The sequence below is a fragment of the Ciconia boyciana genome, chromosome 10 (genome assembly GCF_034638445.1).
Source record: "Ciconia boyciana chromosome 10, ASM3463844v1, whole genome shotgun sequence".
In the NCBI taxonomy this organism is placed as follows: domain Eukaryota; kingdom Metazoa; phylum Chordata; class Aves; order Ciconiiformes; family Ciconiidae; genus Ciconia; species Ciconia boyciana.
Genome location: NC_132943.1, coordinates 24,167,556 through 24,184,503, shown reverse-complemented (window position 1 = coordinate 24,184,503; position 16,948 = coordinate 24,167,556). Strand labels below are relative to the sequence as shown.

The 16,948-nt window shown below is 41.2% G+C and overlaps 1 protein-coding gene across 10 annotated transcripts in view; it reads left to right on the top strand.

Annotated features, from left to right (window-relative positions):
• Positions 1–341: 341 nt before the first annotated feature.
• The window catches only part of LOC140657369 (neurabin-1-like), a 44,987-nt gene continuing 28,380 nt past the window's right edge, over positions 342–16,948 (top strand). For 6 of the 10 annotated variants that reach the window (XM_072874292.1, XM_072874290.1, XM_072874289.1 and 3 more), the window contains exons 1-4: positions 1,107–1,253; positions 1,784–3,652; positions 15,767–15,899; positions 16,390–16,510. In XM_072874292.1, the coding sequence (XP_072730393.1) occupies positions 2,039–3,652; positions 15,767–15,899; positions 16,390–16,510 (1,868 nt within the window). In that variant the 5' untranslated portion in view covers positions 1,107–1,253; positions 1,784–2,038. The other 4 variants (XM_072874285.1, XM_072874287.1, XM_072874284.1 and 1 more) reach the window with 4 other exon arrangements.

Genomic DNA, 16,948 nt, shown 5'->3' with positions numbered 1-16,948 from the left:
ATTCTGTCTTTAACTGATAGATACGTTGAAGCCAGTGCTTTTATTCGGACTAACAAACGAGAGAACTGGATATACGCAACACCGCTTGCAAAACTGCAGTTATTACTGCCTAAGGCTACCGATGACGGGCACCCTTTCCTCAGTCCTGGGGAGCTGCAGTGACTTCCAGCGCGGGGAGCGTGCGAGGGAGGGGGCAGGCTCGCCCAGCGCCCTGAGCAGACACGGCAAAGCGCCCGCCAACTTGCCGGCCGCGTAGGAAGCCGCGCTGCGCGCCTCCGCGCAGAGGAAGCGGGCAGCAGGTGTGCGCGGGCAGCCGCAGCCCCGCCTGCCCCGGAGCTGCCTCGGCCGTGCACCTTTGCTTGGGTTTGATACTCACCTGTTCGGGAGGGGTTAAAATCATCATTTTTAAAAGGAAGGGGGCGGGGGGAGGAATGTTTGGCATTGCTGTTACTGCCGGCTGTCAGAGCCTCGGTCGGGGCAGCTGCCGCGACCTTCCCTCCACCCGGGAACTACGCTGCTCTGCGGTGAAGCCGGGGCTGCCGCTACCCCCGCCGCCGCGGCCGCCTGGGCTTTGAAAATAGCGCGCAGCTCCCCAACGCCGGCAGCTCGGCGTTCGCGTTTCTTCAGGGAGCCGTGGCCCTCCCTCAGCGCCCACCGCTGTCCCCAGTCGCAGCCGCGGCGGTTCCCCCGGCGGCGGGGCCGGTGAGCGACCCGCACCACGGGCTCTGCGCCGCGCCGCCCCGCGCTCACGGCCGACAGGGGGGACCGGGCAGCGGCGGACGGCCCTGTGCCCGCCCGCCTCCCCGACATGGTATCACCCGAAACCCGTATCCCGCTACGGCGTGGTATATCCCGGCGCGGGAGGCGCTTCCCTCAGGCCGGGCGCGCCCGCCGCCGCCCCCCAGCCCCTCTCTTCCCTCACGCTGAGAGGAGCAAGGGCGCGCCCGCCGCTCCCTCTCTTTGTGTGCGAGCGAGGGAGCGCGCGCGGGCGGGCCCGAGACACAGCGCGGAGGAGGGCGCCGCGCAGCGTGAGAGGCAGCGAGCGGGGCGGGCGGCGGTTTGGAGCGCCGCCGCGGGGGCGGGAGGAAGGTGGAGTGAGGAGCGCGGGGCGGCGGCGGGTCGGGGGGCGGTGGGAGGAAGGAAGGAAGGAAGGAGGGCGGCTGCCGGCGGCGGGTAATGATGGCGTGGTGTGCGCGGCCGCTGGGCGGCCGGGAGCGCTGAGGGGAAGGAGCCGGCGGGACCCCCGCCCCCAGGTAGGCTGGCTCGGAAAGTTTGGGGCGAGGTGCCGGGGCCGCTCCGCTGCGCGCCCCGCAGGCCTCGCCGCGCAGAGACGCCGCCACGGGGAAGCCCTGACTTGGGGCCGAAACTTGCGGCTTCCCCCCTTCCGGGCAGCGCGGGGACGCCCGGGCCCCTCCGCCCCGCCGAGCCGCGGTACGTGCGGCGGCGTCCGGCTCGGGCCCAGCCTTCCCGGGCGGCAGGAAGGGCCGGGCGCTGCCCCCTCCCCCGCCGCTCGGCCCGGCCCGGGACGGCCGTTGGCGGGAGGGGCGGGCAGCCCGAAGCGGCGCGGGGGCCGCCCGCTGCCGCCGCCGCATCCCCCGCCGGAGCCGGCAGGTCGGTGCCCGGCGGGAGGGCGGCTGAGAGCAGCTGGGTCCGCGCGTCCTGGCGGACACAATGGGCTTTATCCCGCGGGGAGGTCTCGGGCGCGATTCCCACCCCGAGTTTCGGATTCGTGTCACACGCCGGCGAGGCCCCGAGTTAATGAAAACTCTCTGTCTCTCTGCAGATGGCTCTCCGGATCCCGCGACCCGCGCTGGGGATAATACCCGGAGTGGCCATCTACGTGCTGTGATTTATTTCTCTCCGCGTATACTCCCCTGCGCTCCATTTCAATGCGAGCGGCGAGGCGGGCCGACTGAAAGGCACCTTTTCGGATCTTCTGTGGGATCTGCTCTGCCGGGTGTTGGAGGGTGGAAGCTTTGTGCCTGGGAGTCGTCCTTCCCATTCTTCTTCAGGAGTTGAGGGAGCTTTCTCTCTGACAATGATGAAAACCGAAGGCAAAGGGGAAAGAACTTTAAGAAGTGCTTCTCCACACCGAAATGCCTATAAATCCGATTTCCATGCTATCAAATGCTCTTTTGATGGTGTAAACAATCCTGAAAATGCTTCCAACAAAACAGGCTTGCATCAGAAGCTGAGTACCTCTTCCAATGGAGGGGGAAATGACTCACACAATCGAGGTAGAGCTGCCACTTATGGCAATAGAGTACACAAGATCAAAAATATGTTTCTGCAAATGGGAGGCTCTTCTTCCACACCCTCTTGTGAAAGCAGTCCACCTGCTGAGACCAAATTAATCAGCCGGGCCACAGCAGCAGAGTACGGACCTTCTCCAGGTAGCCCATCTTTCCTCATTGTCCAAAAAAATAATCTTCTTAATACAAGTACCAGCCCCTGCAGCAGTCCTGTGGATTCATTGTCTGTGTCTTCTGCTGCCGACAAGGTCATCCGTAGCAATGATGAGGCGGACTTGGACAAAGTTGCCCTGGCAGAAAAATTTTCAGAGACCAGGAAGCTATTTGAGAGAAATATAAAACAACAGAGCTCAGTGGACAGATATTCCCCCAGCAAATGTGAAAGAAGTGAGGATAAGAGGAGACATGGTTCAGCTTCTGATTGCAGCAATGTGGTGGACCACTTCAGTTTTAATACCGAAGCAAGTCTTCCAGTTGCACTGGAGAAAGTTGAAAATCAAAGTAATGAGGAGTTGAAGCAGCAACATCCCAATAGTGGTTCCAAATCGTCCTTCCTGAATGCAGGGCCCATTTCTAGGAGGCTGGAAAGCTTTCTGGGTGACAGTGATACTGAAGAATCCAAAGAAATTTCCAAAAATGATAGTCCTCCAAATCAGGACCCTTTGAGAGGCCACCATGGTTTGGATTCATCTGCTGTTGCTGAAGGATGTCCAGAGAAGGCTGCGTCCACCAAAGTGCCTGTGATCCTTGGAGATGAGCTGAGCGAGGCACTTGGAAAAGGCAAGAGAGAGCAACTGGTACTTGAGAGAAGCCTGTGGGATATGGGCAGTATGCCTGGTCAGGAGGCCCAGCGGAGATCAGATAGTGTTCTTTCCCAGGTTTCCCCCATGGAGGGGACTTGCGCAGAGCTGGTTGCACAAAATGAAACCTCAGGGCATGAAAAAGAAGCTTGGGAGAAAGATCATGTTGTTCAAGAAGATCAGGTGCTCCAACACCAAGTACAGGAAGGGAAGAGGAGCGACTACTCCTTGGAGGTGGTAGAAGAGTTTACGGAAGGCAGCAAGACCAATCAGGAAGAAGAAAGAGATGGGATGTCTGTGAAAGATGGTCCAGTTACACAAGTTCAGGATGTTCTAGAGCAGGAAGGGGATACTGAAGAAGAGGAACAAGTGGTGGAAAAGCAGAGCGAGAACTTCAGTGCTTTTGGAATAGAGAATGCAGCTTTTGATGATGACCGGGATATAGAGCCAGAAAACCAAGAGCCTGAAGGCAAAGAAATTTGGGAGGGAGAGGAGGAGGAGTATATGTATGACAGTGAATATGAGGAGTTTCCTGGACTTTCTGAAGAGGAAGATCCTGAGCCAGACCGAAAAGTCAAGTTCTCAACAGCTCCTATCAAGGTAACTACATCTGAATTTTCCTTAATTTTTTATTGCTTTGGAGTAAAAAATACCCAGGAAATAAATTTTTGTGGTGTTTTTTTTCAGAGCTCTAAAAACCCTTAAAAAAGTGTAAGCTTATGGCTTTTATTCAAAACTGAATAAGAAGTTATAAATTTTTTGAACAAGAGAGAAGTTATAAATTAGTTACAAGTGATTTCTGAATCACAGCAGCTTCATAAGATAGCATAGTGAAACGTGAGATTTTACTTACTGGACATTTTCAGGAACACTAAACTTTTAGGAATAGATGCAAACACGTGACCTTTAATACTTGCCTTCATTTTTTTTAAATCGAGGCGTTATATTAGGAGGGATTTTTTCAGTGTTACTTTTTGTGCAAAAGTTTTAAAGAAAAAAACCAAACAAACCAACAAAAAAACGAATAGCAAACCTTCAGATTCAACTTCAGACTTGTTTTCAGAATTAACTGTGAGAAAATATAAAATGACTGGTTCCTGTTTAAGATTTTAGAACTCTCTCTAATAATAACCATTGTTGTTGTTAATACTGGTTTGGTGAACATGCTGTAGGAGTGTTAACATGAGCATTTTGGAGTTAGGTAGTTGTGGAAGTAGAAGTTACAGGCCACACTGGATAATGAGGAGTAGTATAAGTTACACTAACAAATTAAAAAGATTTAGGTGTCTGATCTTCCCTCACCAAAAATACCCACAAAATAAGTCATTCCACAGCTCAGTGTTTACCCATAGTCTCATTGCAGACTTCAGTTATTGTAGTCCCTCTTAAAGTTTGGGAGGAGAATTGGGAGATGCAGACCAGGATGGAATGGGAAACTGTCCAGGCTTTCTCAGGCATGCTTTTCTTCTACCATTACATGAATGCAAAATATCATCTTTAATAAACAATTTTTACACTTTGTTCGTACAGAGTCAGGACTCACTGATCAGAGGGATGCAAAAATTCTTTTGACTCCTGTACTTCCTGCAGTGGAGAGCTGTAATTTCCCAGTTTGCTAAACACATGCCAGTGCTGTACCCCAGAAAACGTTTTGGGTGTGGCAAAATACGAGTTTTGTTGCATGTGGTTTTTTTATAGTCTCTCCATAGAAAGGCTGACTTTATATGGCTTTCTTCTAGTTGATGCTGCTTTAACGGTGACCTGGAGCACTGAAGGGGGGGAATGCCACTATTGGAAACTGCATAATTAGCCTGGTGAGGGATGTGAGAGAGCCGGAGGGGCATCTGTCCATTTCCCCTCACATTTGTGCACTGAGTATCTGAGGAAAGTGCCGTGTAGTCTACTGTAAATGTGTGTGCGTTGAGTGACTTCTGGATTCCTGCTGTAGGCAGGGTTTTACTGATCATTGCTGAAATCCTACTGAAGCAGTGGCTGTAACAGACTTTTCTTGCCTTCTCTGCTATGTCTATGCCAGACTTAGTTCAAAGCATTAGTAGAAATCTCTGTGCCAACTGTGATGGAAGCTCTTGTGTGGACAAAACTCAGTTTTTGGTAACTAATGCTGTTCAATTACAGTTGCTTCTCTGAAAGCAACAGGCACCAACCTGTACCATATTATAAATTACACAAATGAGAGATGAATGGTTAGTAGCAACTGTTAGCAGTTTCCATTAAAAATAACCTAGTTCTTGCCATAATGCCCCACTTGGATTGGCAGAATAAACTGTACTTAATAGCAATATAGTCAGTGAACTTTATTTTTAGGGCCCTAAAATTGAAGCTTGTGATACTTGCCTTCCTTTATCCCTTTTCAGTGAAACTTGACTATAGCTTTCCTATAATGGGTATAGGGATCTCTTTCTGTATGTCATTTTTAATAGCTTTTTCCCCTCTGTTCCTCATGCCTAAGCAATGATTTCTTTCCCATTGTCCTTTTGTTTCATATTGTCTATGATACTTAGCGGGAATGAGCCCTGGTATATGGTTTTCAGCTTCTGTGCTCTGTAAAACGAAGAATTCCAACTTTTTTTGCACTTCCCCAAAATCTTTTTTAGTAATGTATCTTTAATATCTCACTAACTTTTTAGAAAATCCCATTTTCACCTCATAGAAGGAAATCTCTCTTGTTTGGCTTTATGCATAGATTTCAGTGCATCTTAAATTGGAAGAGGGAAAAAAAAATCCTGAGTGGTAGCAAAAGGTTATTCCTGGTCTCCACCACAGCTTAGAGCAGTGCCATAGTGAGAAATGTATCCTAGTAGCTTCTTTTTTCAGCTTTATTTAGATTAATAAGTTTGACTCAAATGTGGGTGCCATTCCAGACATCCACAGCCACTAGAGGAGAAGGTCTGTGTTTCTCCTCCTCTTAGACGCTCCGGAGAGAGACCAGGCTGGCCTTGGCATTCTTGCTGTTTTCCTTCTGCACCTCTCTAGTGATTACGAAGAAACCATCTCTGTCTTTTGCAGTTGCTGTTTAGCAGATGTCTGATAGAGTTGGAGAATTCAAAACATTCAGAAGGTGTTTGGGCAAGAAAAAGCACGTTCTCAGATCATCAAGGTTCTGCAGTGATGGAGCTCTGACCATTGTATTTGATATACCCAAAAGGGAAGTTGGATATGTGTGTAGGTAATGGATATAACGTACACACAGCCACTCTAAAAAACAGTATTTATGCTGCAGCAGCAGAGAGAACTTGATTAATATCTCTGTTTCGAAGTTTGTAGTCGGTTGTAAAATTGTCAAGGCTTTTGAGTAAAAGAAGGAGACTGTGGAGCTCCCAGGGGATGTATAAGGCAGCTAACACTGTTAGCACTGCATCTGACCCATGCTAGAGATCCATAATTGTTGATGTCTGTAGCAGGGTTTAAGAACATAATTTGATCTGATAATTTCATGAAAGATGGAACATATAATTATGCATTTTTTGAGTTGCCCTGTGCCTGTGAAAATAAGTGTAGATGAGACTTTTTAAAAGAAATGTTTCAATTCTGTAGAAGCTGGTCATAAATGACATCTGGGAAGATTTCTTACTTGCTGTGGGTGACCTGACTCTCTAAGTCCTGCTGCTGTTTGACCTCTGCAGACCTTAAGGAACATTATGTCTCTGTTGCTTGTTTTTCCTACAGTAGTGAAGAGAGTGGTACCGTACAGTTATTAGTGGAACTTCACAGAGTGGGTTTGTGTTGGGGTACATGAGCTATTTTTAGTCTCTTGTTGCCACATATGAAGCCTTTAAGGAATGTAAAGCACACTCAGCTGTCCAAGGTATTTGCAAGGGAACTGAATTTGTCTTTGTCTTGAAGTTTTCTGAATAAACTGTATAAACAATCAGCATTACAGACAGTGCCAATAACATCAGGTAACTGTGCTGTCATCCCTTTATGTTTCACTTTGCTTTTGTAATGTAGAGATTAAACTTGCTTTCAATTATGTGATTACCTTGAAAGGCTTTAATTAACATAAATGTAATGACTGAGTGCTGTTTGACATCTGTAATTTTGAAACTTTCTGCTGGGAAAACAAATGCCTGTTTCCAAATTGACTTCTTGAGGTGTTTTTACCTCTGACTATGTCAAACTTTGTCCTCAAAACCTTTAATAGCACTGTGACTAACTTCTGCAATGATTTATGATCCTTAGAAATTCTGTAGCTCAGGTAAACTGAAAAGATAGTACAGCTGCTATTTGCTTCTGTAAGTCTGTTTAATTAGCAGTGTTACCCAGTTTATGTTGCATGGGAGTGTCTGTTCCCAGCTTTTTGTGAATCATACTTTCTTTTAAGATTAAGGCAAGAACACAATTAAAAAAAAAACAAACCCAAACAACCCAAACCTCCATAAAGGCTTTACTTTTATATTTGTCACAGTTGAGCAGAAGTTTGAACTTATTTCTTAAATAAGGAAACAAAGCAGTTTTGTAGCTTATGTTGTCCTAACTAGCCAAGTATCATCTGCTTCTGAGAGAATATGGAAATCCTTCATAATATTGCCATTTGTCTTGCATATCTGAATAGAGCTGTTTTATGTATAGCTGGGACACAAACAGTAATCTTGTTCAGGCTGGCATACTCTTCAATCTTTTTAGTACAGAATTGTTTACTGTGGAAGTTAATGAAGCAGTAAATGAAGACACATTTGAATTAGATTTTCTGTATAACAGCATATCTGTAAATGGTTACCACTTTTAGGAGATGCATGGTTTTTCTAGGTCGATGTGTAGTCTCCTAAACACTGTTTTAACAAAATGTTGCAGAGTAGTGCTTTAGCTTCATACATACTCTGATTTTTGACCTGTAACTTCTATACTTAACGAGGTCCTACACAGAAAGGGATACAAAACACACTGACTGGTGGAAGATACCCGAACCCTGGAGTTTCTTCAGTAATTAGAGAACTGATGACTGCATAAGTGGTCGATTGTTTGGCAGCCATTGGTCAAGCACTTCAGTAAAATACTTCTGTGGCATTAAGAAACAAGTATGTGACATGGAAGTAGGTTGATCTAGGAAAACAGAGATTTGATTTTAGAGTAGATTTAAACAGAACTGACTTACATGTGGGAAGTAATCTGCCTTTTTTCTTGACACAAATAATTCAAGTGTATTTCCATTGTGCTTTGTTTGGGATCTTTTGCAATCACAATTTGTTTGTTGTAACTCATAGATTTTAATTGTTTTGAAGCTCTGTTTATCACTTGCATCACTACAACATTTGTAACTTAACATCATAACTTTTATTCATGTTTTTATCTCAAACTTAAACTCTCCAGAGTACTTTTCAGTGACTTTTCACAAAAAGTAACCCTGTTGTATTCTGCCTGCATCTGAGAGTATGGCATTTCCTGCTGGCTAACTTAACAGTATGAGATGTTAAAAACATGGCTATTAACTGGAGGAAGAAGGTACCTATTTTCACACACACATGTGAAAATTTTGTTATTTGGGTTTTTTTTTATTTTGAGGAAAGATAATCTTTAAATTTTACAAAAATTGAAATTTCAGTAAGAAGTTAGACGTTTATTAAGCCTAAATGCATTTAATTCTGCGTATAGATTTACCTCATTTCAGAAAGTTCCATATCCAGTATTTCTTATGACTTTCTGGTCCTTGTTATGTTTCGATTCCATGACCTTTGTTCAGCTCTCCGAAAAGAAGCACTTTCAACTCAAGCTTTCTTTGGCATTTTTTTTATCATATGTCTTCTGTTTCGATTTTTAGGAAATATTTGATATGTAAGTTTTACAATGGTAGATTAATTTGGCATTTCAAGAGTTTTTGGATGAGAGTCCAGTGCCAGGGTATGGGGATGTAGAGCAGAAATCTAAACCAGAACAGAAAAAGCAAATAATTTTTTTTTATATCTGGGCTCACTGCTGCAGCAGCTTGACTCTTTACATTAATATCTCAATGAATTTCTAACTGAATTATTCCTGAATGCAGTTATGTGACATACTAGCTGCCCTGTTTGATGTATTTGGTGGTGCTATAGAACTATAGACAAATAAAAGAATGCTGAGGTCATGGATGTCAGGTCAGGTGACAGTGAGGATGACAGCTGTCTGTCCTCACTCCTTTTTCAGTCCCTCCCACTTCTAACTTTCTAGCAGTTTCACCTGGATTTGACAGGAGGGAGAGATTTTTTTAAAGGTATTTTTGAAATACTGCTCAGTTTGGGGAAAACTAGCACTTGTATCAGCGTTGCAGATTCGTGCCCTCACTGATGGCAGGGCTGCAGCTTTAGTTCAAGTTACTTGTTCTTTTTGACTTAATGTTAGCTGATCATCATGCATGTCCAGCCTGTGCTGTGTTTTGCTCTGAGAATAGCTGTGAGGAACAGGAGGGAGGAAAGGGGGTGAATAGGAGGCACCTGTGGGTTTCATGGGAGATGTAGTCAGAAGAAACACTGAGGAGGTGGTGAAGGTCAGCAAAGATAAGCAAATTTATAGGAGACAAGTTCATTACTGCAACAGTTAAGCTGCTGAAAGATTCAGCATCTTTTTGATGATGATTGCTGTTACTAGCACCTGAGAATACTTGACCTAGACTGATAAAGAATGAACAGGCAGTAGCTGAAACTTGTTTGTAGTTTACCTTTTGAGAGATGGAAAAAATAAGTTATCCCTTTTCATATCATTCTAACATAAGAGAAGGTGAACACTCAGAAGGACATCGGCAAAAAGAAGTGCACCTCTATTATCTGAATACATATCTTGTAATCTTGAGATCATGAAGGTGCAGTGTAGCAGTTTTTTTACAGGGTTTTTATATTTTTATTGAGTAGTAAAGTATTATTCCAAAAGGCAACATGCAAATTCTTTAGGTTTATTTCTCAATCATTTTCCTCCATCACCCTCTGATATATCTTGTTATAGTGAGACGATCCTCCTTTTCAGACCTGGGGTATTGATCATTGCTAGTGACAGTAGCACTGCAGATTAGTTAATTAAGTTGATCTGGTATGGCAGGGTTATTTTGTTGTTGTTTCTTCTTATAGCCTTTAGAAAACAGCCAGGTGGACTATTTTTGTGTTCACTATTATTCTTTTGAAGTTCCTCTTACCAGTTTGCTTGCTATTTAGATTTGGTCAGGTCAAGATTTTTGTTTTGGTGAATACTAAATAAATACACATATCTAAAATTATTCTGGATTGCCAGGCTTCAATTGATGGTACCAAGATATCTGTGAAGCTTATGGATGTTCATAATTGAATCACTGTCTTTGTATACAAAGTCTTTCAGGAGCCAAGATTTTTTTGGGGTACCCCAAAAAATACTCACAATACCCCCCTTTATGTGGTATTGTGAGTATTTTTTGCCTCTTATGGTGATATCCTATTTATTTGGAGTCTTTTCAGTCTCTTTGTCAGTCAGAGAGCAATGCCACCTCAACTGAGATGGTGGTGGAGCACAACCAGGTCACAACAGAGCTCCACTTCCACGGAGGGTGAACATGGATTGTGTCTCAACTTCTGCTCTGAATGTTTGAAATGAAATAAAATCAGTCCACCGAATCTGAATGGATTTTTTCTGTCTTCACTATTTATTTCACTGGCATTTAAAAGTGATATACCTGAAAGTGAAAGTGTTTCTCCTTCTGGAGTAGGTAGTGTAACCTGACTGAAACAGATACCATGTTGTCTTTCTTGCTCTCTAGCTAGATCTAGTGCCTTTGCTACTGCAGTGAAATACAGACCTAGAGAATAAATTTTACTGGTTTTATTGAGAATTAAGTAGAGAATAGTGAGACTTGTAAAAAAAACTGGTTTATTTATGATGAAATTATCTATATGAAATTGCCTGTACTGTAGATCTGAAGCAAGGTTGTACTTACACCTTTAAGTAAACTGGCTTGGCAGGAGTTTTTGATTAAGTCATGCAGAGCTACAGGATCAAGTGCATAAGTGTGTGCAGCCTGTCTGTCTGCCTGTTTGGTAACAGAAGATGCTACATTGAATGTAATGGTTTATAATATTAACCTGTTTAACAGTTACCAACTGTTCTGAATACTTTTTGAAGAAGAGTAAAAGTGTAAGTGTTTAAAAAAAAAAAGTAAGCAAGATATTTCTGTTTGCTGATTAAAGCATTTGGTAGTGTGAATTGACTTTAAATCAGATGTAGTGACTTTTCACTTAAAATGTAACAAACAGTGGTAATAAAATACTAACTGTGTAGCTTTTGGAAACAAGGAAGAGTGAGTAGCACAAGGAGATGTCTACTTTAACTGAAGAGGGAGATTGTAAGAGTAAACTGTAAAGTGTACATTATACTTCAGTCCTACTTCAGTGCTGCTGTTTCAAATGATTATTCACGTTTGCCTGGGCACTTCACATTTTGCCAGGTGATCAATTTGAAAAGCTAAAACTGTTCACTATTAGATAATTTTCCCTCAGACATAACTTGTGTTTTGAATGTACGGCTTTATTGATTGTCAGTAAACTCAAATGTTACAAGTAAGAACTGTGTTTTGGAAGAAACACGAACCAAGTGGTGCAGTCATTGCTGGGCGTGCTGTCCAGGCAGGGGTGTGGGGAACACTTCAGTGCCCCTCTCAGCTGTTAAGTGTTACTTTAACTGCCTGTGCAGGTGGTGTGAGGCTTTCCAGCAAATACTGTGGTATTACGTGAGAATTTTAAAGTGATGTTGATATTGCTTCCATTCCAATTAGTTGGGAGCCCTTCTGGGCAGTTATTGATTTCTTAATCTTACTGTTTAATTACTTTTGTAATGTTCTGCTTTTGATCAGGCACAAACAAATCTATTAGAAATTAATATGGGAGCGAAGGTCTTTGGGCTGTGTTTTGTGACTCCATAGCAGTTTCATGCAAACAACGTGGTAAATTAGTTATCTCTCTTCTGAAGAGTTTACCCTCTAACAAAATTAACATTCTGCTAAAACTAACATAGTTCTTAAGTAGAGCTTTTTGTGTGCTGCTAAGAGTTTGAATTTGTAGGACTTCTTTTGTGATAATGTGATAATGCTGTTTTCTGTGATAGCACTAAGATGATATAATGGAGATTTTTAGTTCTGTATGGTAACAGGGACTGAACGGTAGGATCCTTTAGACAGTAGGCTGCATTGGGATTTTTTTGAGTGCTGACCTTGATGTTGATATTAGCATCTTCATAGAAGGAGGTGAACTGAGTTTTGCATTCAAAAAGTAATTCATTTTACTGGTGTGGAGAATGCAGTTTGGTCTGTCTCCAAATAAATATATTTGCTCTCCAAGGACTAAGTATATATTTGAAAATTTCCAGTTATGTATCTTAACAATTTAATTAAAATAATCCTTAAAAATTCAGCACTATGTCAGAACTTTTGGATTCAAATTATTTTTATTCATTCTGAAGAAAAGAGGTCTTGAGTGTAAAAAGAAATTCCTTTTTCAGATAGCAGGGTTTTTCATCATTTATTAGCTTGAGTAGATTCAGAAGTTGTTAATGTTAGGTTAACCTTCTGGATATATAACAAGCTATGGTAAAAGGCTTGTAAAATTCACGTGGTTGCCACAGTAAAATTCATCTAGTTTCTACTATGTTGAGACAATAACTTGTGTTTGCTAAAGCATATCTTTAAAAAATATCACTTGTACACTGATAATTTTATGATCTCTGGCTAGCAATGGCTTTTAAATAGGAAGATTAAGATTTCTTTTGTCCCTAATGTGTTTGATTCGGTGACTAAACCCCACCAGACACAGTGCAGGGATGAACTGTGTTTAGCTTTCTCATCAATCTTCTAAACTGTGTAACTTGCAGCTTATATTATTTATTATCTACATTTTAACTGTGTTTAATATTACTTTTGCTACTTGGCAAGAAAAGCTTGCTGAGCAGTTCTGTGTTTTCTATATTAATATCAACAATTTTACTGTTTCCGTCTCATAAAAGATGAAGACGATGTTGTGATTCCACATGTACACAATAAAAACTTCTGCCTTTTGCCCTTGACTCTTTGGGCTGTAGGTTTCTTAGTGTGCTCTTGCTTTTCTCTTTGTTATTGCAATGTTTGGCTTCTGGAAATACCAGAAGGAAAACTGGATTTGCTTTTCCTCTATTCTTTGTAAACTCATGTTTTTCCTCAAAATTATTTTTCTGAAGTCAGTGGGTTTTTTCTTACTATTTTGAAACAGCTTTATCTTGTCCTAATTGTGGCATTATGGTTTTTAGAATATTACCATAAATGTTCTCACACACTTCCCATCTGTAACTTTAAGTATGAATTCTTTCTTTTAGTGGATTAGTCAGAATTCATTTCAAGATAGTTTTTTCTCAAAGAGCTAGTGCGCTTAAATATTAGTAGTCTTCATTTGCATATGTATGTTTATTTATTATATTATGTATAGCAATTATTAACATCACTGGAATCTAACCCCCCATTAATTTTAATTCTGTGATCCATTCCTGGCAGACGATCAATCCCTGTGATCAATTTTGTGTCAAAATGGGCAAATTCCATGAGACTCCCAAGTACAATGCTATTACTTTCAAGTTGTAAACATATTTAATAATATTTAGAAATTCCAGAGATACTTTAGTGCTGGCAGCCTAAGACTTGCAGTGTATGTAATGTGGTGTGTTAAGATGATGCGACTTTGCTTCCCCCAGATTTCCAGCGCTTTATAAATGGTTGTGTAAGGAGCTGGTCATCCCTTTGCTAATGTAATTCTTCAGCAGATAGCGACTACTTGCATTGTCTTCTTTGTGAGTTAGACCACTGAGTTATAAAGAATCAAGCAAATACAGTTGTCAGTGTCTCCAGAATGGGCTACTACCGTTCTCTCATTTTGCTCATTCAGTCATTTGATGGTTAGTGATCTTTAACATTTTAGTCGTATTATTAATACTAGATCATACATACACTTCTATAAATAAGCAAACTTGATTTTTTTCATGCCCCAGTATTGGATTCGTTCTCAAGAACTCAAATATTCTCGTTAAAAAGTTATCATTTGTCTACCATGAACTTTTTTTATTATTAGTTTAAAATTCATCTTTTTATTATAACTTGACTATATTTTTTTGAGAGCTTGATTTTTCTATTGGAATGGGAAGGAACCAAACCAGATGGGTTTTTTTCCAAAGGGAGAATAGTGCTTCATGAAGCCCTAAAGCTTCTACTTCATATCCTACTTACTGATTTGGGGGGATGAGGAGGGGGTTTAATTAAAGAACTTGGCCCCCTTTTTCTGACAGAGCTAGAGTAAGAATACTTGAGACCTTTTGGATGTTTTCTTTGTCTATTTTGCAGATTTTTCTGTAAAGTTTATGGAAGACAGATACCATAAGTGCAGCCCTTGTCGTCTTTCTGTGTCCAATTGTTGCCTGCTGGTGTCTGTATGATAGTCCAAATGAGTTTATTAGTCTATTTACCTTTATGCAAGACTTAGGAAGAACAACTTTTCAGGAAGGTTCTTTTATTGGGGGAAACATAAGACTTCCAAGAGTGGGATTCTTCCTTTCCTTTCAGCCAAGTGGATCTAATCTTGCTTACTTTCTGGACTGCTATATGGCCATGCCATTTTTCTGGAGTAGCTGTTTTGCAGGATTTGGCGAAGAGTTTGTGAAACTGTCCTCCAGCTGTAGTCTGGAGGTGAAGCAGTAAGGTCCTCATGGGAAATACTGAGTTATACTAGTTGCTTTTTTGTAATCTCTTTCAATAACCGCTTTCCTGTGTCTGAGGCTACTGCCATGCAGAGCTAACACCGTATACTAGCGGATATAAGTTCACTGGGAAAATGTTAATTACAGCTAATTACAGTTAATTCTGTCTTATTTACATGATTGCAGCTACCTGTCTAGGTAGTCTTAGCGGGAAAATGCAAAAGTTGCAAAAACTTAGTAGGCCAGTGTAAATTAACTTTGTGTCAGCACTGCACGTTCTTGATTAGGGAGATGGCTGCTGCAGCTGCAATTCATAACTGTTTTTTGTCTTACAGTGATGTTGAGTAAAACACTCAGTGCCTGCGAAAACTTAAGCAGATAAACCTTATTTTTCAGATAAATGGGGGTTGGTGTATTATTTTTTTCTCTTTTTTAACTTACGAATTTAAATACAGTTAATGAACATGATGATAAGTAAAATGAACCCTGTTACGTGTAACTCATTCTTCCTTTCTAGATTTCTGTCTTAATTCGTATGTTTGTTTATCTTTTATTTTTAACAATTCAGAAATTCAGCTGGACTGATTACTAAAAATAGTAATGTATGTAATAAGGCATTTCCTTTTCCTGGGAAACTGCGATTCCCTTGCAAAATCAGAAAACTACATCTGTTTGAAGCACTGCAATTGGCAGATGGTGTGGGGGGAGGGAAGAGAGGAAGAAGGATTTGGGGGAATGTAGTCCTAAAAAAAAAAAAAAGTAACACTGTATCAAAGAGGAGATGACTGTTTTCCTTGACTGATTTCTTTTAACTATTTGGTGTATTTACAACACAAAAAATGTTTAAGGAATTGTTTTGAAACTTCTAGAATGTTACTTTTGTGCAAGTTGGAAACTGTCTTACAGCAGCAATATTTATGAAATTGATGGTTGTTTAGAAAATGAGATCTCTAAAAATACCACTTTAATTTCCTTTCTGATTTTCTTTCAATGATAATCTTGTTTGGAAGGGGCTGGGAGAGCACTAAAAAAAGTTTTTCTGTTACTTTTTCTTAGGTTTTCAGTACTTACTCAAATGAAGACTATGATAGACGTAATGAAGAAGTTGACCCTGTGGCAGCCTCAGCTGAGTATGAACTTGAGAAAAGGGTGGAAAAAATGGAAGTGTTTCCTGTGGAAATTGAAAAAGGTGCAAATCAAACCTCAAAGAGTGCAAGACATACTATGTGCACAAAAGAGAAAACAATTTTAAACTGTGTTTTCCCTGAATTTAGGTCTTGACTTTTTGAATGTGTGTTCAGGCTTTCATTTATGGCTAGTTCTGTTGAATTTCATGAACTTTAACTGGACAGGTCTCTACTAAGTTCAAATTGTCATATTTCATTGAAGTTAGGAAGGCTACATTACTGAGTGACAGATCTGCACCAAAATACATACAATTCGTAAATCTTGCTATCTCCTCCAGATACCATGAACCTTTGAATCTAACAGGCAGTCATAACTGCAGAACAAAAAGGCTTTAAGTAGTATCTAGATAGAAAATCTAGTCCTCTCTTTTTTTTAAAGTGAATTTTCATATTCTTTGTGTGGAAGGACTTGGAATGCTTTGAAACAGCGCACTACTACTGTGTGTTATGTCTTGTGTTATGTGGCTAATGTTAGATTTTTGAATCACTTAGGTGACAGTGGTCTGGGCATCAGTATTATTGGAATGGGAGTTGGTGCTGATCAGGGACTGGAAAAACTAGGTATTTTTGTAAAAACAATAACAGATGGTGGAGCTGCTCAAAGAGATGGACGGTGAGTTTTTCATTTAATTGATTATGCTTTTTACAAATTTCTAACTGAGCCCAGTTGTTTTCATTGGATATGCTAAATACTGTGAATAAAAGTACAAAAGCTGAATGCAGCTGAATAAATATTACATTCCTGCTTTATGTTAATTTTTAAAAAAACAGGGTTTTTATTTACTATGAGACATTTTGGCAAAATAAGCGTAGGTCTGCTTACAGCATATATGAGAAAAGTTTAGAATGTGCTTGTGTGTAACAGTGCCACAAAATCATGTTGACACCACAGGACACAAATCAGTGTTTAAATAGTATAAAAATATCAAGGCAAATACCATGTAAATTTTAATTGGTGATCTGCGTAGTAACTGAGGATCAGCAGATTGTTTTTAAGCAATTAATTTCTCAAGACTCAGAATTTCTCATTATAAATACTAGTGAGTTTTAA